This window comes from Capra hircus, chromosome 19 (genome assembly GCF_001704415.2).
Source record: "Capra hircus breed San Clemente chromosome 19, ASM170441v1, whole genome shotgun sequence".
Classification (NCBI taxonomy): domain Eukaryota; kingdom Metazoa; phylum Chordata; class Mammalia; order Artiodactyla; family Bovidae; genus Capra; species Capra hircus.
The window spans coordinates 6859775-6882080 of NC_030826.1; the positions used below are offsets into that span (position 1 = coordinate 6859775).

At 41.6% G+C, this 22306-nt stretch overlaps 1 protein-coding gene across 1 annotated transcript in view; it reads left to right on the forward strand.

The window, feature by feature from the left end:
* ANKFN1 (ankyrin repeat and fibronectin type III domain containing 1) overlaps positions 1-22306 on the forward strand; it is a 160244-nt gene that overhangs the window by 132415 nt on the left and 5523 nt on the right. Inside the window, exon 13 of the mRNA XM_013971777.2 lies at positions 10647-10862. Coding sequence (XP_013827231.2) covers positions 10647-10862 — 216 coding nt within the window. The remainder of the gene's footprint in view (positions 1-10646; positions 10863-22306) is intronic.

Genomic DNA, 22306 nt, shown 5'->3' on the forward strand with positions numbered 1-22306 from the left:
TGGAGGATAGTTACAATATTGTGATTTTTTTTCCATACATCAACATGAATTGGCTGCAGGTATACGTATGTTCCCCTGACCCTGAATCCCCCCCCCCATCTCCCTCCCCACCCTATGCCTGTTGTCACAGAGCACCAGCGTTGGGTGCCCTGCTGTATATATATGGAATCTGGAAAGACAGTAACCATGATCCTGCACGCAGGGCAGCAAAGGAGTCACGGATGGAAGGACTAGAATATGGACTCAGTGAGAGAAGACAAGGGTGCGATGATTAAGAGAATAGCATTGACACATATACATTACCATATGTAAAATAGATGGTGGCCAGTGCAAGTTCAACTCACTCTTGATTGCATAATCTTTTCCTTCAACTCAAGATGTTCTTGGAGTCGGGCCATGATCACTGTGCTAAATTCAAAGAGGCTTTTCCTCTCATCACTGACCAGCTATAATTGGACTAAGCCACTATACCTCAAAAACAGCTCTTTGTTTAGGATAAATTTCATTTTCAGTAGGCCCCTTGGTCCCTTAGTAAAGTTCTTTCTCAGGAGTCCTCAGCAGACCCTCCTATTAGCCTACCATACAACCCAGGCATGTTTAGATTACAAACTGAACAACTTTAGAATTTCAAATGGGGCTCTTTATTTTATGTTTATTAGACTCTTCCCAGACATCTTCATATAATATCAGAGAGGGACTAGGCTGTCACAGGTCATTGCATTTAAACACTGAGGGGCTAGAGAGAAGCCATAATGATCAGTGTGCCCTACTCAACTATTACTTCCATTGAAATAGCTCTTGGATTTGGTCCCCCAATATATTGGCCCCCATCACTATTCATAATGCATCTGCCCTCTTCTGAGGTCATTTGCCTCTTTGCCTAACTTAGATTATTTGGCCCATAATAATTACCCCCTTGAAAATCCTCTAAGTTTCTGGCCACTCTCTCCCTCCACATTATTTATTTGGAAAAGATCCAAGCCTGGACAAATCCAACACGCATTCACTACACTGGAGAAGTTGCTCACTGCTGCATTAAAAAATAAAATAAAATTACTAAACAGGGGCAGGGGTGTGATTGGCTTTATGTTTTATGTTGTTACTACAATTTTCACGTATAGTGTTCCCTACTGATCACGTTCCATTTCTCTACGAAATTCACCTTCCCAAATTACAAGGCAACTATTTGAAACGTTCTTCATTCTACCACATCCCTTCCCCTTCCCCACACTTTCCATCCCCACATCAGGATATAGTTTACTGTATAACTCTTTAAGAAAATAAATGGGAAATAATTATTTGTCTACGACCAAGTTGCAAAGCCTCCTCGCACTGACACTACTTCCTCTTCCTTCCCCCAATTCCAGCAGACAAAGTCTCACTCCTCTTACCAAAGGCTCATCTCTCACACACGCTCTAGATTTCAGCTCTTGACTCCGTTCTTCAACTACGATCACTCTTCTCCTCCTTAGACCCCAACTTGATAGAGTAGCCAACGTTCTCTTTCTCCATTCGTGTCCTCACTTCCCATTTAGTTCCAAGCTTTCTCCCTGATTTTACTATCATCATGCCTACCAAACTGCTCTCTCAGGCCACCAATAATCAGAGGCAGATGGCGTTCATAAATCTTGAGCTTCAGGGTCCCTCACTTGCATGATCTCCCGTGGGTGGGGGAGCTGTAGAGTGTTTAGGGAAGACAAGTTGAGTTACAACCAGCAAGCATTTCTGGTAAACTGCCTAAAGAAAGGGCTTCCCAGGTGGCTCGGTGGTAAAAAAAAATCTGCCTGCCAATGCAGAAGACACAGGATTGAATCCTTGGGTTGGGAAGATCCCCTGGAGAAGGAAATGGCAACCCACTCCACTATTCTTGCCCATAGAAGTCCATGAACAGAGGTGTCTGGTGGGCTACAGTCCATTGGGTTGCAAAGAGTTGGACACAGCTGAGAGACCGAGGATGCATGCATGCCTAAAGAAATCCCAGATCAAAAATTCCAAATACTCCAGTACTGGGGGAGAGTTTCTTTCTCAGTCTAAAATATTCACTTTTATTTTTAAAAAAATGACTTTTATACCTAACCTTCATGTTTGTACATTTTTATTCCTTATCTTAAAGAGGGCCCCCAAATTGTGCGGTACTGGCCCCTAAAACACTTGCATCCATCCCTCCAATGATTTCAGTTTCACTATACGCGATAGACACTTTTAAGTCCTCTTTGCGGCTGACATCTCCGTAGCATTTGATACAATGGTCTTATTCATTTTAAAATTTTAAACGGTCACATCACTTGGCTTTCATGATGCCACACTTTCCAGATTTTTCCAACTTCCTGGTCTGCCTCAGGCTCCTTTGCTAGCTTGAATGCTATTTCCTCCGATTAGAATCTGCATCTGCTTCTTTGTCTCACTAATTCCTACATACCCTGCAGATCTCAGCTTCATTTTTTAAAATTAATTCATTTTTTATTGAAGGATAATTGCTTTACTCAACTTCATTTCTATACTTCCTCAGGGAGCCTTTCTCTGATCTCCCACTTAAGTGAATCACTCGCAGAGCACCTTGTATGCTTCATTCAGAACGGTGACCAGAATCCCATCTGTTGATTATTCATATCATTTTTGGTCAGTGTCAACTTGGACTATGAGTCTCTGAGAGTATTCTGTCTTGGTTATCACTGTATCCACCATGCGTGGCACATGGCAGATCCTCTTTCCCTACTTCCTGGATAAATGTATGTATCAGCCCAACCTCTGTACCCCTAAAATCACACTTGAAGATACTCTATCTGACCAAAGGGAACAGGGATTACAGAAATGTAGTTCATGCCACAGGTACCACCTGGATAGTTCTCTAGCCCCTCACAGTGACCAGTGCCTTCGAGTCCTCAAAATAGTTCCCCCTTGCAGCGCCACAGGCTAAAGCACTGAGTGCTGAAATAATAGAAGTCACTTTCAGCTTTTTTTTGTAGGAAATATTGCCCAAGTTCCTTACTGACCTTCAAATGAAAATGTCTGGAACTACTGAAGCCACTCTTTTTGGGGGAGCAGGGGGTGACAGGGCACAGGAAAAACTCCACAAAATAGGAAGAAATATAAATTTGGGGAGATTTATATGTAATATTTTAGGTCTCCTTACTAAACTAACATTTCTTACAATGTTCTGAGAAACAGCATTCTTAAATCGCTTGATTGGCATCAGCCATACATAAACCCTGTTGCTTTACCGATGGTATTTCTCATTTTAATCCCCTCCCATTCAGCATCACAACCACTGCCTCATTACCCCACTTATGTCAAAAGCTTCCAAAGTCATCCTCCTGCTTCCAGTCTTCACACCCTCCAATCCATTCTCCATACTCCTGCCAGAGTAGCCAATAAAAGGTCCTGACCATGTCATTCCACGACTTACATTTTCTCAAGAGTGGCCCAGACATTTGACAATGGTATGCACAGGTCTTCCTTACCATCTTTCTCCCCCTCAGGGGGCTGTGAACCCATCATCATAGCACATGCAAACTGCTGTGCCTTCTGAGCCTTATTTTCCAGTTTCTGCTCCGTAGGGAGGCTTTTTAATACATGATAACAAATAACAATCACAAAACAACAACTTTCATTTCCCTAACAGAGTAAATGCCAGGCACTGTGCTAAGTTCTTTACAAACAGCAGAGTATGGCTATAAACTCTGACATATACAACTCCACAGCCTGCATTTTTTCCCAATATTTCATCATCTTATTGTGCATTTATTTTACAAAAAGCAAACAAAAATTTTGAAGAGAACAAATTATGTACATGATAGTCTAAAAAGAAAAAGTGAAAGTCTGTTCTGCATCATTCGGAGTCTATTTAGTAATGAAGTGAAGTGAAAAAGTCACTCAGTTGTGTCCAGCTCTTTGTCATCCCATGGACTATACAGTCCATGGAATTCTCCAGGCCAGAATACTGGAGTGGGTAGCCTTTGCCTTCTCCAGGGGATCTTCCCAACCCAGGGATTGAACCCAGGTCTCCCACAATGCAGGCAGACTCTTTACCCGCTGAGCCACAAAGGAATTCCAAGAATACTGGAGTGGGTAGCCCTTTTCCAGCAGATCTTCCCGACCCAGGAAACTTTATCTGGAAGAAGGTAAAGTCACAGTGGTAAAGAATCCGCCTGCCAATCCAGGAGACGCAAGAGATGCAGGCTCAATCCTTAGGTTGAGAAGATCCCCTGGAGTAGGAAATGGCAACATGCTCTCGTATTCTTGCCTAGAAAATTCCATGGACAGAGGAGCCTGGCAGGCTACAGTCCATGGGATCAGAAACAGTCAGATGTGACCCAGTAACTGAGCACACACAAAAAAAATATGAATACCACCTGAGCAGGAGAGATATGTATCTGCCAACAATTGGATATAAAAAAGATTAGAAAGCCTGTAAGTGACCAAGACCCCACAATGTTTTACCCACTTTTAGGAAAATGGAAGAGGCCCCGAAAGGCAGAGGTGTACTTTCCTCCTACACTGAGAGATGTCCGAAGTACTTATCCTCAAAAAATAATAATCTGACATTATAGATTGGGTTATATTAAACTTCCCTCCTCTACAGCTTTTATTTTATTTTTGTGAATTCATTTATTTTGTTTTTTAAATTTTTATTGGAGTACAGTTGATTTAAAACACTGAGTTAGTTTCAAGTGTACAGCAAAGAGAATCAGTTATATACTTACAAATATCCAGTCTTTTTTCAGATTCTTTTCCTATATCAGTTCAGTTCAGTCGTTCAGTCGTGTCCAACTCTTTGTGACCCCATGAATCGCAGCGCGCCAGGCCTCCCTGTCCATCAACATCTCCCAGAGTTCAGTCAGACTCACGTACATTGAGTCCGTGATGCCATCCAGCCATCTCATCCTCGGTCGTCCCCTTCTCCTCCTGCCCTCAATCCCTCCCAGCATCAGAGTCTTTTCTTAATGAGTCAGCTCTTCCATGAGGTGTCCAAAGTACTGGAGTTTCAGCTTTACCATCATTCCTTCCAAAGAAATCCCAGGGTTGATCTCCTTCAGAATGGACTGGTTGGATCTCCTTGCAGTCCAAGGGACTCTCAAGAGTCTTCTCCAACACCACAGTTCAAACACATCAATTCTTTGGCTCTCAGCGTTCTTCACAGTCCAACTCTCACATCCATACATGACCACAGGAAAAACCATAGCCTTGACTAGACGGACCTTAGTCGGCAAACTAATGTCTCTGCTTTTGAATATACTATATAGGTTGGTCATAACTTTTCTTCCAAGGAGTAAGAGTCTTTTAATTTCATCGCTGCAGTCACCATATGCAGTGATTTTGGAGCCCAAAAATATAAAGTCTGACACTGTTTCCACTGTTTCCCCATCTATTTCCCATGAAGTGATGGGACCGGATGCCATGATCTTCGTTTTCTGAATGTTGAGCTTTAAGCCAACATTTTCACTCTCCTCTTTCACTTTCATCAAGAGGCTTTTTAGCTCCTCTTCACTTTCTGCCATAAGGGTGGTGTCATCTGCTTATCTGTGGTTATTGATATTTCTCCCCGCAATCTTGATTCCAGATTGTGTTTCTTCCAGTCCAGCATTTCTCATGATGTACTCTGCATAGAAGTTAAATAAGCGGGGTGACAATATACAGACTTGACGTACTCCTTTTCCTATTTGGAACCGGTCTGTTGTTCCATGTCCAGTTCTAACTGTTACTCCCTGACCTGCATACAGATTTCTCAGGTGGCAGGTCAGCTGGTCTGGTATTCCCACCTCTTTCAGAATTTTCCACAGTTTATTGTGATCCACACAGTCAAAGGCTTGGGCTTAGTCAATAAAGCAGAAATAGATGTTTTTCTGGAACTCTCTTGCTTTTTCCATGATCCAACGGATGTTGGCAATTTGATCTCTGGTTCCTCTGCCTTTTCTAAAACCAGCTTGAACATCAGGGAGTTCACAGCTCATGTATTGCTGAAGCCTGGCTTGGAGAATTTTGAGCATTACTTTACTAGCATGTGAGGTGAGTGCAATTGTGCGGTAGTTTGAGCATTCTTTGGCATTGCCTTTCTTTGGAATTGGAATGAAAACTGACCTTTTCCAGTCCTGTGACCACGACTGAGTTTTCCAAATTTGCTGGCATATCGAGTGCAGCACTTTCACAGCATCATCTTTCAGAATTTGAAAGAGCTCCACTGGAATCCCATCACCTCCACTAGCTTTGTTCATAGTGATGCTTTCTAAGGCCCACTTGACTTCACATTCCACGATATCTGGCTCTAGATGAGTGATCACATCATCATGATTATCTGGGTCGTGAAGATCTGTTTTGTACAGTTCTTCCGTGTATTCTTGCCACCTCTTCTTAATATCTTCTGCTACTGTTAGGTCCAGACCATTTCTGTCCTTTATCGAGCCCATCTTTGCATGAAATGTTCCCTTGGTATCTCTAATTTTCTCGAAGAGATCTCTAATCTTTCCCATTCTGTTCTTTTCCTCTATTTCTTTGCATTGATCACTGAAGAAGGCTTTCTTATCTCTTCTTGCTATTCTTTGGAACTCTGCATTCAGATGCTTATATCTTTCCTTTTCTCCTTTGCTTTTCACCTCTCTTCTTTTAACAGCTATTTGTAAGGCCTCCCCAGACAGCCATTTTACTTTTTTGCATTTCTTTTCCATGGGGAGGGTCTTGATCCCTGTCTCCTGTACAATGTCACAAACCTCAGTCCATAGTTCATCAGGCACTCTATCTATCAGATCTAGTCCCTTAAATCTATTTCTCACTTCCACTGTATAATCATAAGGGATTTGATTTAGGTCATACCTGAATGGTCTAGCGGTTTTCCCTACTTTCTTCAATTTAAGTCTGAATTTGGCAATAAGGAGTTCATGATCTGAGCCCCAGTCAGCTCCCAGTCTTGTTTTTGTTGACTGTATAGAGCTTCTCCATCTTTGGCTGCAGAGAATATAATCAATCTGATTTCGGTGTTGACCATCTGGTGATGTCCATGTGTAGAGTCTTCTCTGGTGTTGTTGGAAGAGAGTGTTTGCTATGACCAGTGCATTTTCTTGGCAAAACTCTATTGTCTTCGCCCTGCTCATTCCGCATTCCAAGGCCAAATTTGCCTGTTACTCCAGGTGTTTCTTGACTTCCTACTTTTGCATTCCAGTCCCCTAGAATGAAAAGGACATCTTTTTGAGGTGTTAGTTCTAAAAGATCTTGTAGGTCTTCATAGAACCGTTCAACTTCAGTTTCTTCAGCGTTACTGGTTGGGGCATAGACTTGGATTACTGTGATATTGAATGGTTTGCCTTGAAAACGAACAGAGATCGTTCTGTTGTTTTTGAGATTGCATCTAAGTACTGCATTTCGGACTCTTTTGTTGACCATGATGGCTACTCCATTTCTTCTGAGGGATTCCTGCCCACAGTAGTAGATATAATGGTCATCTGAGTTAAATTCACCCATTTTAGGTCGCTGATTCCTAGAATGTCGACGTTCACTCTTGCCATCTCCTGTTTGACCACTTTCAATTTGCCTTGATTCATGGACCTGACATTCCAGGTTCCTATGCAATATTGCTCTTTACAGCGTCGGATCTTGCTTCTATCACCAGTCACATCCACAACTAGGTATGGTTTTTGCTTTGGCTCCATCCCTTCATTCTTTCTGGAGTTATTTCTCCACTGATCTCCAGTAGCATATTGGGCACCTAATGACCTGGGGAGTTCCTCTTTTGGTATCCTATCATTTTGCCTTTTCCTACTGTTCATGGAGTTCTCAAGGCAAGAATACTGAAGTGGCTTGCCATTCCGTTTTCCTATATAGGTCATTAAAAAATACTGAGTGGAGTTCCTTGCGCCATATTCTAGATCTTGTCTTTATTAGTTATCCATTTTTATATATAGAAGTGTGTATATGCCAATCCCAATCTCCCAATTTATCTCTCCCTATCTTTTCCCCCTTGGTAACTATAAGTTTGCTCCCTACATCTGTGACTCTATTTCTGTTTTGTAAATAAATTTATTTCTACAATTTTTTTTAGATTCCTTTTCCACAGCTTTTAGAAATAAGTGTTAATGAGCTAAAGCCAGGTAACAATTCATGAATATTATGTCTTTTTCATTTTTCAAGGTGGGGGCCAAAGGGTTTTCCCCAAATTTTATTATTTTCCAGGCCTTCATATCTTATTCCAGACTTCCTTCAACTTCCTGTGGCACTGCAAACTGAATAAAGATCTTTAAGTATTATGCGTGTGTCTAGGGCTTACTGACACCCCTGCGATGTGCTGTGGTTACACCCTAGATGCTTGCTGGTGAGCCATCATCTGGCTCTTTACCGTGTAGAATCCTCAGGGTTCCCAGATCTGCTAGTCCTGACTGCATAGCATGACAGGTATTAACATGGTCTGTTTTTCCTTTAGGCTCTAAAGAACCCCACATTCGCCCCCTTATATGGCTGCAATTTACTTTCACAAGCATATTCTTCTTTTACGTTGGGCTCTTCCCAGAGCTAACTATCTAATTCAATTAACTATCAACATAGAATTTCAGAAAGATTTTTAGTGCTTTCTTGTTTAGTCTCTTAGTCAACACATCCAAAGCTAACAGTGGACCAATGATAATAACTCTGCCTAAATGAAATGATCATCTCATTCAATGTCTACCCACCCACTTTGATCCCAAGCAAATCATATTTTCCAGTGTCCTAATGATAATATGTGAATTCAGACAACAAAAACTTCTTGACCTATTGCTATGTACCAGGCACTGTGCAAGGAACCCAGAGGAAAAGAGATGGATCTCACAACATTTACATCAATACACAGGAGAGCCAGGGTCATGCTAAGATGCAAGTTGGTACCAGAAACAGCAAGGGACAAAAAAGGAGATGCTAAATTCTACCTATATGAGTTGAGAAATTCCTCCCAGAGGAGGTGAAACCTGAGATGAATCTTAAAAACAAGTAAGTGTTGTTTTCCAGTCAGAGCAGTAAAGAAAGCCTATACCCTACCTACCTGTATCAAGCTTGAGAGTGTACAAAATACTTTCTCATACATTGCTTGATTTAATCCATCACTCTTTAAGGTAAGGATTAGCATAAGGGATGTCTGAGCTATAAGGACTCTTAATTTTAGCTGATGAAGCTCGGGGCCAGAAAGAGTAAGTCATTTTTCAAAAGTCTAAGTGTTAATGAACAGCAGCCAGCCTGAAACTCAACACCAGGATAACTAAAAACTTAACAGCAGTAATGTGCTGGAGTCAACTTGTACTCACTTAGAAGAGACAGCTGTTAAGTATTCAGAACTTTTCAAAGCCTGCTATCAAACTTTTGATAACGTGAAATAAAATATTGTGGGAGTATTTACACCACAAAAATTGGCATATTCTATATATCCGGACTTTTTTTTTTTTGATCGCTGGTTTACCAGCATGCCACTGCTGATTAAGCCAGTATGACCTTGCAGCAAACTGCTTTATATATAAGGCTGTAGTAAGAGCCTTACCCAATTATTTCCCTATGATATAGAAGTTAATTGTTGGAAAGCAATAATCTGACTGAGTAGTTAGGCCATTTTTTAAAATAGTAAGCCTGCCAAATGAATTTTTATAATGTCAATAATTATTTATGAAATTTCTTATTTATCAATATGCACTCTGCCCTTGTAAATTAAGAAGAAGAAAAAGACACAGTGCCTACCTATGAGGATCATTCCAGTGTTTTTGTAAATGTGGATACTGATCAGCTGGCTCATTTGTTTTTAGGTCATCCTAATTACTTATACAAATTCAAGTTCTGCTTTTGCTCTCCTGCTAACAGGCTATCTCGTCAGCACTTACATGAGCTCACAAAAATCACAGCTAAGCTCTGAGATGATTAATAATTTTTAAAAAAAACCATAGATATTCAAAGGAAAGGGAGAGTTTGTCCTGTTCATCTACTGCTCTAAGTTAAAAATCTTTAAGCTTTGCACACGTGTAAAATTGCTTATTTTAATAACATCGGCCTGGGCCCCTCCAAAATTTAATGTGGCATCATTCTCTTCTTACCTTTCTAAAAGTGTTGTCTACCTTGTTGACCTAGCTCCCAAACAATTTCAACAAATTTTTAAATAACTAGAACTCTCTGAAATGCAGATAAGTCAAACCAGGCCAATCTTCCAATTAAAAGTATCTTGAAGGGAATGTGCAGTCATTTGGGGACCTGTACAATGTGCTACATTGTCAATTCACTTCTTCATTTTGAACAACCCCACTTCATACCAGCTTACTGTAGATCTCTTGAAAACTCCGCAAGTAGCATACTTGAAATATCAGGCATTTTTCTTTAAAACATCTGGGATTCTCTTCAAGTGCTGGTAACTGAGGTTTATGTGCTGGTGTGTCTATGTGGGTAAGAGATATTTACAGACATTAAATTTGCTTAAAAAAACATAATTTTTGTGCCTCTTGCTATAATCTTCGCAGGCTTATGGTAAAGACATTTTCTTTGAGCTTCTGTTAAGTACATTTCTATGATGCTACATATTCTAAGTTTAAATCTGCTTAACAACAACAAAACAGCTTCTCAGAAACATCAGATAATTATTCAGTGTCTTTTGTTGCAGTTATCTTGCTTTGTTTGCACATGATCAAAGCTACCAGAAATCTGTTCGTTTCTAGAATTTACTTGGGACACACAACTTGGGAAGAGTTTACTATGAACCCATTAAAGATCGACATGGAAACATCCTCATAGTCACCATCAGAGAAGTGGAGATGCTCTATTCATTTTTCAACGGAAAATGGATGCAGATCTCAAAACTGCAAAGCCAGAGGAAGTCTCTCTCAACACCCGAGGAGCCAACAGCCTTAGACATTTTACTGATAACCATCCAGGTATGTAGTCTTTTCAATTTCGCAAAACATTGAAAGTTCCAAACTCACTTAATTGAACCTCTAGTGAAATATACCAAGAGCCAGTTACGTATGCACTAATGGAAAGAAAAGGTCCAGAGACGTATCATTGTTTGCATTCCACACACAGGAAAGACGCAGAAACTTCCTTCAGTTCTTCACTCCTACAAGCCCCTTCAAAGGCCCTAACAACTTCACATTTATAATTTTCTACTCTTTTCCTTAAGGGAAGAATCAAAAATGGAGTTATTTTCAGGCCCCATCAAACTCGGATTTGCCCCTAAACATACAGCTAGAAAATGGCAGAGCTGAAATCTGAATTCAGATCTTCTGCTGGAAGCAGGCTTCTTCCTGCTGTTTTAACAGCACATTTGAGGGCAGGAGTTAGGATTTTGGTGAGTCGGGGACGGGAGAGAGAACTAAATAGTCACGGAGACGCAAACACCAGGCAGCTGAGATCCAGCCTCCCGCCTGGATGGCAGAGCTGGAATCTTCTGCTGCCTTGTGCTCCAAGCTCCGCGCTCACTCCATGCCGCCCCACCGCCTCGGGTGCTCTCTCTCTCTCTCACACACTCTTTTCTTTTCTTTTTTGTCATGCTGGGTCTACTTGCCCCACGGCTTGTGGGGTGTCAGCTCCCTGACCAGGGATCAAACCCACATGCCCTGCATTAGAAGGCAGGTTCGTAACCCCCGGACCACCAGGGAATTCCCCCACATGTTCTTATGCGAACATGGGCTTCAAGCTGTGGTTTTGTTTTGTTTTTCCTTCTTTTAAACCCAGTGATGAGAACAGGTTCTGTAGAGCTCTCCAGTTGCGTGGTTAAGTAGGAGAAACAACTGCCTTAAGGCCTACATAACCAATGGCATATATCCACAAGATGGCCAATCTGGAATAATGGGAAAGGGCTCAGTCTCACAAGCCAAACCTAAGCCTTGACCCGGTAATCCCACATGATCACCCTAAACAGCTAAACCACTAACCTGCTGACTTAGGTCCATCCTCCACTGAGGCGTGGCTTGTACAATAATCTCACCTTTCTGTACTTTTCTGGCCCAGACCAGGATAAAGTCCATCACAGCAAAGGTAAGCTAACTGGTCAAAGCCAATACCTCTGGATTTCGTTTCATGGAATTTGGGTTCATATGAAATTTATAGAGGGTGATGCTGTGTGTGTGTGTGTGTGTGTGTGTGTGTGTGTGTGTGTGTATATGTGTAGGTGTAGGTGGGAGCAGGGAACGCAGACACATTCGTGGTTCCCCTTTCACCTTTTATAAGTAAGTGCTAAAAGAAACATTTAAAAAATCATAATAAATTGAGCTTTTACAGGGTGACTAATACACTAATCCCTTATAGGGATAAACTGGAGTCTGGGCTACCTTTGCTCCTAGAAACGAAACACATCACAGGCCCCAGCATGATATAATACCTGGTTTCTCCTAGACTTATTACATTAAAAATGTGTTACAGGTGCAGAAAAATTCCAATCTGGCAAAAAGTTGTTAGAGGAGACCAAAAATAGAGGCAAGATCAGGTTTCCACACAGATCCAAGTGGAAAATTTACCCCCGCTGACTGGCGCATTCCTGCTTGATGTCATTCCCACCCACCCCCTACTTCTCCTTTTTCCTCCTTCTACTTTTTCTCTCTCCCCTCCTTCCCATACAGGTCTCACACTAAAGAGGAAATGGGTGAATAAAATCCCTAGGGTAATCACTCTTAGACTTAACATTTAATTACGTTAGGAGGTAGCCCCACCAACTCAACACAGAGATAGATCTTGGTATTGACCAAAGGAGGCTGGATAGTTCCCACAATTACAGGCCACAGACCCATTCTTTTTTCTTAGGGTCACTCAAGTGATGACCACTAGGCCTTCTGATTGGAAGCCTGAGCTTCTTTCTGTTCCATCACACCGCATTTTGAGGCACTGCTATGGAACAAGGCTGACAGTGTGAGTCCTGACTCCGCCGTTTTTGTTTATGTCACTAGTAACAAGTTATTGAATTTCTTACCCCCTGTCCTTCCTCTTCTGAAAATAAAACCTACTTCATGGGTCTCTAATGAGGATTAAGTGAGTTAAATATGGAAAGCATTAGAAGAACAGCGCAAAGTGAATGCTTAGCAAATGCTGTTGTTGTTGTTATTGACCAGTCGCTAAGTTGTGTCTGACTCTTTGTGACCCCGCAGACTACAGCAGGCCAGGCTTCCCTGTCCCTCGCTGTCTCCTGGAGTTTGCTCAAATTCATGTCCATTAAGTTGGTGATGCTATCCTACCGTCTCATCCTCTGTCACCCCCTTCTCCATTTGCCTTCTATCTTTCCCAGCATCAGGGTCTTTTCCAATGAGTCAGCTCTTTGTATCAGGTGGCCAAAGTACTGCAGCTTCAGCATCAGTCCCTCCAATAAATATTCAGGATTTATTTCCTTTAGGATTGATTGGTTTGATCTCCTTGCTATCCAAGGGAATCTCAAGAGTCTTCTCCAGCACCATAATTCAAAATCATCAATTCTTCAGCACTCCTTTCCTTTACGGTCCAACTCTCACATCCGTACATGACTACTGAAAAAGCCATAGCTTTGACTATGTGGACCTTTGTTGGCAAAGTGATATCTCTGCTTTTTAATACACGGTCTAGGTTTGTCATAGCTTTCCTTCCAAGGAGCAAGTGCCATTTAATTTTATGGCTGCAGTCACCATCTGCAGTGATTTTTGAGCCCAAGGAAATAAAATCTGCCATTGTTTCCACTTTTTCCCCTTCTATTTGCTATGAAGCGATTGGCATTAGATGCCATGATCTCGCTTTTCTAAAGTTGGGTTTTAAGTCAGCTTTTTTACTCTCTTCTTTTTCACTTTCTTCTTTCACCCTCAAAACACTTTTTAGTTCCTCTCCACTTTCTGCCATTAGAGTGGTATCATCAGCATATTGTCATTGATATTTCTCCTGGCAATCTTGATTCCACCTCGTGAGCCATCCAGTCCAGCATTTCCAATAATGTGCTCTGTATACAAGTTAAATAAACAGCCTTGTCGCATACCTTTCCCAATTTTGAACCAGTCTATTATTCCATGTCTGGCTCCAACTATTGTTTCTTGACCTGAATACAGGTTTCTCAGGAGACAGGTAAGGTGGTCTGCCTGGTATTCCCATCTCTCAAGAATGTTCCATAGTTTGTTGTGATCCACACAATCAAAGGTTTTAATATAGTCAACGAAGCAGAAGCAGATGTTTTGTTTTTTCTATAATCCAATGAATGTTGGCTATTTGCTCTCTGGTTCCTCTGCCTCTTTGAAACCCAGCTTGTACATCTGAAAGATCTTGGTTCACATACTGCTGAAGCCTAGGTTGAAGAATTTTAAACATGACCTTGCTAGCTTGTGAAATGATCACAATTGTATGGTAGCTGACATTCTTTGTCACTGTCCTTCTTTGGGATTGGAATGAAAACTGACCTTTTCCAGTCATATGGCCACTGTTGAGGTTTCCAAATTTGCTGACATACTGAGTGCAGCACTTTAACAGCATCACCTTTTAGTATTCTAAATAGCTGAGCTGTTAGTTATTTTTTATTATTTCTCTACTCAGAAAAATCCAACCAATACTAGGTTCTCCTCAGGGCACACCCAGTTCATCGCCTCCTCATCCCTACTCTCCCAGGAGACCTTAGGTACTGGTTCATTCAACCCTTGGAGTATTTCACTATTTCCTCTCCTTTACATACGAAGTAAGGAAAAACTGTATAAATTTAGACTAAAAATAAAGACTATGTGATCCACAATGGAATTTTCAAAACAGATAAGGGCTTTAACACAATCTGGGCCCACAACTTATGTACTAATCCTTTAGGGCCCCAGGGAACTTCCAGGGTCTAACCCATTCAAATTCCTGACCCTCTCAAGTATCAGACCTTCATAGAAGGCGTCTCTCATGTATCTGGAAGGGAAAGAGAAACCCTTCCCACACTTTCCTGGGAAGGAAAAGGGAGTTAGTGCAGACAAGTCAGAATCCCCCTGAGCAAAGTGGCTGGCAATGAAAGCACAGCTGACCCTTGAACAAACATCACAGGAGTTAGGGGTGCCGATAAGCCCACCTCCAGCAGTGAATTCACGTATAACTTTTGACTCTTCCAAAATTTAACTGCTAATACCCTATCACTGACCAGAGCTTTACCAATAACATAAATAATTGATTAGCACATTTTATATGTATTATATAGTATATTCTTATAATAAGATTGAGAAAAGAAAATGCTATTAAGAAAATCATAAGGAAAAGAAAATACACTTCCAGTTCAGTTCAGTTCAGTTCAGTCACTCAGTCATGTCCAACTCTTTGTGACCCCATGAATCGCAGCACGCCAGGCCTCCCTGTCCATCACCAACTCCCGGAGTTCACTCAGACTCACGTCCATCGAGTCAGTGATGCCATCCAGCCATCTCATCCTCGGTCGTCCCCTTCTCCTGCCCCCAATCCCCCCCAGCATCAGAGTCTTTTCCAATGAGTCAACTTTTCACATGAGGTGGCCAAAGTACTGGAGTTTCAGCTTTAGCATCATTCCCTCCAAAGAACACCCAGGGCTGATCTCCTTTAGAATGGACTGGTTGGATCTCCTCGCAGTCCAAGGGACTCTCAAGAGTCTTCTCCAACACCACAGTTCAAAAGCATCATTATACTGTATTTATCGATACCATAAATTGATATCATCTCTTTACAAGATGAATCCTCTATCTGTCAGTACCTATCAAAACACTGACTTATACAAAACACAGTATTTGTTATTCCTATTACAAACTGGTGATGTTCAGTTGCTCAGTCAAGTCTGACTCTTTGTGACCCCATGGACTGCAGCAGGCCAGGCTTTCCTGTCCTTGCTAGACATCAAAAATGATAAGGTAATGTGAAAAAGAAATTCATATTAAAAAATAAAAATAAAAAAGAAATTCATATTTATTTATTAAGTATAATAATTCACACATTGATAATAAAGAAGCAGCAGTATGATTGGTTTGCGGTAGCCTAATCAATCCAATGTATGTATGTATGTATGTTTCACAGTAGCCTAACCTATAGGCTAATGAATGGTCATGAAATTTTTATGGCATACAGTATTACAGTCACACTCATAATAAAGTATTGGAAACACTGTTACTTTTTTTAAAAAATCTAATGTGATGATAGGCTTATAGGCAGTTTCTCCAATTATGAGAGAGGAAATATACTACATGGTAATGTAATTCTTTGAAAGCAAAGTTATAAACCAGTAGGAAAACTAAAACATTACTAATTTTACATTAAATATTCCTCACCTTGTGCCTATGTAAGGACAGCCTAACCACTTCAAGTCTTGTACAAGTGTACACATTATTCTACACGTATATTTTTGCATATTTACTGAAATCCATTGATAAGTAGACTCACACAATACAAACCCAGGTTGTTTAAGGGTCAACTGTATTTCCATCAGAAAGGCCCCTCGAAGGCGCTGAGTTTCTCTGACCATAATCTTCAGGGGTCACTTCAATAACTAGAAACCTCACAGGTGAGGTTTTTCTCTGAAGATTAATCTCTGACGCCTGTACTTTAAAGTTCATAACACTTTGTCACATCTGTTTGACCCTCATGAAAACCCAGTGAGGCTGAGTGGGAAATCTGTGTCCAATCCATAAATGAAGCTATGGGTTTCAGGGAAGGAACTCACCAAGGTCATACCAGCCGAAACTGAGCTTGTGGGCCCAGGACACAGGTCTTCTGACTCCTAGCCTGGTGCCCTTCCCACCCGCAGGGATGCTTCACTTGCCTCCCCCTCTTCTCCTCTAGACCGTTTTAACCTGCGGCCCTAGAGAAGCTGTGATGGAGCTTGCCTCTATCTCCCTCCCGTCCCTGCTTTCCTTCTCTTGTTGTCCTTAGACATTTCCTGTCGCCTGCACACACCCCCCAGGATCTTCTTTTTGCACCCCAGGTGCTCAGGACCAACCATCTCTTCTGTCCGTTTCTGCTGTTTTCCTGCACATTCCTGCTATGCCTCCTAGGATCGCCTAACATAGGAGTTTAAAACTACTGAAATCAGGAAGATTAATGGAAATGAGTCAATTGGACTGAGAATAAGAAACAACTGCTAAGTCACTTCAGCCATGTCCGACTCTGTGCAACCCCATAGACGGCAGCCCACCAGGCTCCACCGTCCCTGGGATTCTCCAGGCAAGAACACTGGAGTGGGTTGCCATTTCCTTCTCCAATGCATGAAAGTGAAAAGTGAAAGTGAAGTCGCTCAGTTGTGTCCAACTCTTCTCGACCCCATGGACTGCAGCCTACCAGGCTGCTCCGTCCATGGGGTTTTCCAGGCAAGAGTACTGGTGTGGGGTGCCATTGTCTTCTCCGAAGAAACAACTGGGGTCACACAAAAACTTGTTCATCAGTGTTCAGAGTAGAAGTATTCACAACAGCCAAAGAGTGGATACAACCTAAACGTCCAATAACTGATAAACGGATAAACACAAGTGGTACATTCATAGCATGGAATAGTATTCAGCCATAAAATGAGTCAAGTACTGATCCATCCATGCTCACATGGACGAAAACATTATGCTAAGTTTAAAAAGCCAGCCACAAAATGCTACACGATTAAATACCCAGTGCAGGAATCCATAGAGACAGAAAGTAGATGAGTGTTTCCAGAGGCAGGAAGAGGAGGGACTGTGGAATGACAGCTAATTAATGCAAGGATTCTTTCGGGAATGATGCAAACAATCTGGAATTAGATAGTGCCGATAGTTGCACAACCCTGTGACTTTAGTAAAAAAACTGCTGAATTTTATACTTTAAAAGATGAATTTTATGGTATATGAGTTAGATCTCAATATTAAAAAGTGGAAGTAATAAAGACTATAGTAACCTGGAGAGCCCCTGTCTCATCTGAAGAACAGCCCTATTCAGCCGCAGCTAATTGCAGTGGAAGAAAGTGGTCCCAATGTTGAAGTCTTTTTCAATTTTTAAAGAGAAGTCAAAAGTCCAGAATTTGGGATAAAATCGCTCTATTTTTTAAAAGTTAGAAAATAATTCAGAAACTTTACATTCTTGGCAGCCTGTATCATCCTGGGCCACTGACCACCGTTTTATGGCCTCTGCTAACCCTGGGCAATTCAGCTTCCATGCCTTAGCCAATCAAACAAAAGTCAATGGAAAAGCAACTCATGTCACTCCTCTAACAAGCTCTCAGGATATCTGGTCAATGAAGAGAAGATGAGTAGCCCCTTCCTCTGTACCAGCTCAACATGTTCTCTCCCCAAGGTCCAGCCCCAGATCCCCACTACGTCTGGGCCTCTCACTTCATATTTAATAAACATTTTTTCAGCACCAACTATGTGCCAAGAACTCTTCTAGGTGCTATAGAAAAAACAAATGATTAAGTCAAGGTCCTTGCTTTCAAGGAGTTCAGTCAAGGGAGGGAGACAGACATGTAAACAAATCAAGGTAATACAAGGCAGAATTAAACCAGAGCCTGATAGCAGCACAAACAGTGTACTATGAAAACACAGACAAAGTGACTATTAATTCTACCTGGCAATATCAGGGAAGGCTTTGTAGAGGAGGTGACTTTTGGCTGAGCCGTGAAGTGTAAGTTCACAAGGTAGAGAAAAAAAAGAGAAAGACGGCGGGGGGGAGGGCAGTTAGGAAAAAAAAAAAAAAAAAACAGAAGAGAGGGAGGGAAGAAGAAAGGAAGGAAGACAGAAGAGAAGAGAGGGAGGAAGAAATTAAATAGATAATTAAATAGAGGGCATGGTTAAAAAAGAAAAGAGGGTAAAAGCTGGGAAAGTAGATCCCACCCTCCCTTGCGTCCGCAATGGACATTACCCAACCTTCATCACACCAGGCTAAGAAAAATCTACCTGTCACTCTCACAAACTGAAATATGAGTTCCATGAAAGGAAGGACCATGTCCTATTGACCTTGATGTCATTAACATCCCAGCATAACGCCTGATACACAGTAGTAGTAGTGTGCGCTCAGTCATGTCCGCCTCTTCGCCACCCCATGGACTGTAGCCCACCAGGCTCCTCTGTCCATGGGATTTTCCAGGCAAGAATACTGGAGTGGGTTGCCACTTCCTCCTCTAGGTACTCAATGAAAGTTGGCAGAATGAGTGAATTCACGAACCAAAAAGGAATCAAAGAAGAGAGATTAGGCTATATATAAGGAAGGGAAAAGCAATCCATTTTGGCTGGAGGTAAGAGACACAAGAGGACTGTAGTGGAAATAGAGACTGGCAATGCAGATTAGAGGTCAAATCAGGCAATACATAAACCCAGAGGCATTTGATTTGGCTTAAGAGGCCTTTCTGGCTTCCCTGGTGGCTCAGCTGGTAAAGAATCCGCCTGCAAGGCGGGAGACCTGGCTTCAATCCCTGGGTCAGGAAGATCCCCTGGAGAAGGGAAAGGTTACCCACTCCAGTATTCTGGCCTGGAGAATTCCATGGACTGTATAGTCCATGAGGTCGCAGAGTCGGACACGACTGAGCGAGTTACACTCACTCACTCAGGAGGCCTTTCTAATGCACCTCAAATCATGTGAACAGGACAGCTCTTTCTCTTCGCATGCATTTCACAGGCTCCGAAAACATTCTGACTAATGAAGGATAAATGACCATGTAAAGGCAGGAAAACATATAGTAGATGCTCAGTAATAGTCATTACAAAATTGAATGGAAGAGTGACTTACTCCATCCCAGAGTGACATTGTTTTTTACGTAACCACAGTGTGTTCCCAACTCACTTTCTATTTGTGGTCAGTTCTGACCCCCACATGTTTTTTCTTATACTCATACCCATCCTATATTTTTACTCTTGGGTTTGGGTCTTTACAAGCACATTTTCTTATTAAGTTTCAACCCTAATTACGATAGGCTTATTTTTCCAATGCATAGGGTCATTCAGAGCTTTATTACTATTTTCCAGAAAATCAAAACCACACCAAATTTTGGGACCCACAAATTTGATACACACATTCTTTATTTGTCTGGAACATCAATAAATACGCTGAACAGACTGGCTCTCAGGACCAGTCTCCTCTGCGCCATCACTCAGTATGTCCTGCTATCGCCATAATATCCCCATCATCCATGAATCTTCAACCCTGATGTTCAGCTTACAGATTATACTGGAGACATCTCCCTGGTCTATGGATTCTGTTCTTTTGCTATTAGAAATTAGAGTTGTCCATATGATTTGCCCATCACAAAACCATGTTGACTCTTATGTAGTGTCTCATGGTCTTCTAGGGCCTGGCAAATCGATTGCTTGATAGCTCACTCTCATTCTTCCCAAAGATCAATAAGGTGGTGGTCTTTAATTACCAGGGCCGTTCTGTGTTTCTCCCCTTCCTATTTCAAAGATAGACATATTTGCCCTTTTCCAGTCTTTAGGGACTTTTCCAGTTTTCCATCACTTCTCAAAAATAATGACCTGTGGGTCTGTGGCCACATCTGCTTGTACACCAAGTACCCCTAGGGTGCATGTCATCAAATTCTGCTGATGTGAATACTTCCATTTTTCCTTCTCTCATTAATTGTTTCTTTCTCTTTGATTACCTGTTCATGTCTCAAAAATTTCACCTTGACTGAACTTCCTGTAGTTACCTATCTGTGATCTGCTCTGAAGAGACAAGATGAAAAAATTCAGCCTTATCGATCACCTGATAGACGAGTTCCTCTCCTCTTAATCATGAAGTTAAATTTTTCAAGTCTATCTTTTGCCATGTATCATAAAAGTGACTTATTTGCTTTTCTATAATGCTAGTTATGTCCTCCTCCCAACTGTGTGTCCCTCTTCTGCTTTTCTCACCCATTCTGTTTTAGAGACAAGGCCTGATTGCCACATGGGGCAAACCTGTTATATGCAGAAATAGTACTGGGCACTAAAGAATCTGAAATTTTTTTTAAAAGTCCCTGCTATTAATTTCAAAATCTAGTTCAACCAAACAACATAAAAGAAGAAGAATATAAGTTAAATACTCCTTCCTCTGTATGCCTACATTGCCTCTATTATAAACGGGTTTCAGTATATTGTAATCATTCCTCTACTGACCTGTTTTCCGTAAGCTCTTTAAAAGTAGGGATTATATCAGGTTCACCTGAAACCCCAGTGTCTCCTATAGTACGTGTATCTCAGTATGCTTGATAAGGATGTGAAAAGAAGACAATACCGACTAACATATGTTATTCTCACTGCAAGAATAATGGAGCAATAATCTTCCCAACCTAGGGATTGAACCCAGGTCTCCCTGGTGGCTCAGAGGTTAAACTGTCTGCCTCCAGTGCGGGAGACCTGGGTTCGATCCCTGGCTTGGGAAGATCCCCTGCAGAAGGAAATGGCAACCCACTCCAGTACTCTTGCCTAGAGAATCCCCTGGACGGAGGAGCCTGGTAGGCTACAGTCCGTGGGGTCGCAAAGAGTTGGACACGACTGAGTGACTTCCCCTTCCCCTTCCCCTTCTCCTGCATTGCAGGCAGGAGGGAAGCCCGTGTTAGATGTTACAAATGGTTCATCTACAGAGGAGGGGTCACTCCTTCATACGTTTCTGTTCCATACTGAATTCTATACCATTCTAAATACTTGTTTTTCCTCTTCTTTTTTGCCTTCCTGGAGGTAGCATTGATTCCCTCTTTTTCACCCGCTTTGAAAACAGGCCAAACGCTGGCATACAGGAATCCTTCTCTTCGAATCAGTTTCCTGAGTCATCATGCCTGCTTCATCTCCCCATCACACTGCTCGAATGTATACAAAGCCTTACCTACTGATATAGGGGAAAGCAAGCATCTGTATCACCAAATATTTATTATCTGAGTCCCTGCAGTCACGTAGAGAAAAAAAGTCACAGCCTTAGTAGGTTGGCACTTCTTGCTGCCCCAACTTCATTCAGTCTCTGCTGCCTGTAGAATAGTGTGATGGGACAATCTGCAACGCAAGGCAAATTCAACGCAAATCTATTACAAGGTAAACTTTAAAAGCTTGTAAAAGTTACAAAATTTTGTGAAGCTGATGAAGACAAGGAGACCTAATCAAACAACATGCATAGACAGCTGAGAATCTAGCAGAGGTAGGCCAGTTAACAACTGAAGAACACGCAAGGAACAAGGATCACGTAAGAGACTGACTTGAAGATCAAGTGTTTATGCCAGAGGAAAAAAATATATGAAGCCCTCAAATCCTCTTGCAAAAATTATCCTGTTCATCATCACACTGTGAAAGTCAAATACTAGGAAGAGCATTCCAGCTGTCATATAATTTAGTAGTGGCCAATTATAACTCGTGTGAATAAGATATATTGCTATTACTTGTTTCATTTTTCAAGATAATCAGTCTAATTCTCTTTTTCTCTTACTTACTATAAAACTTTGACCCTTTTCCTGACACCAATTGTCCTGAAATAATGA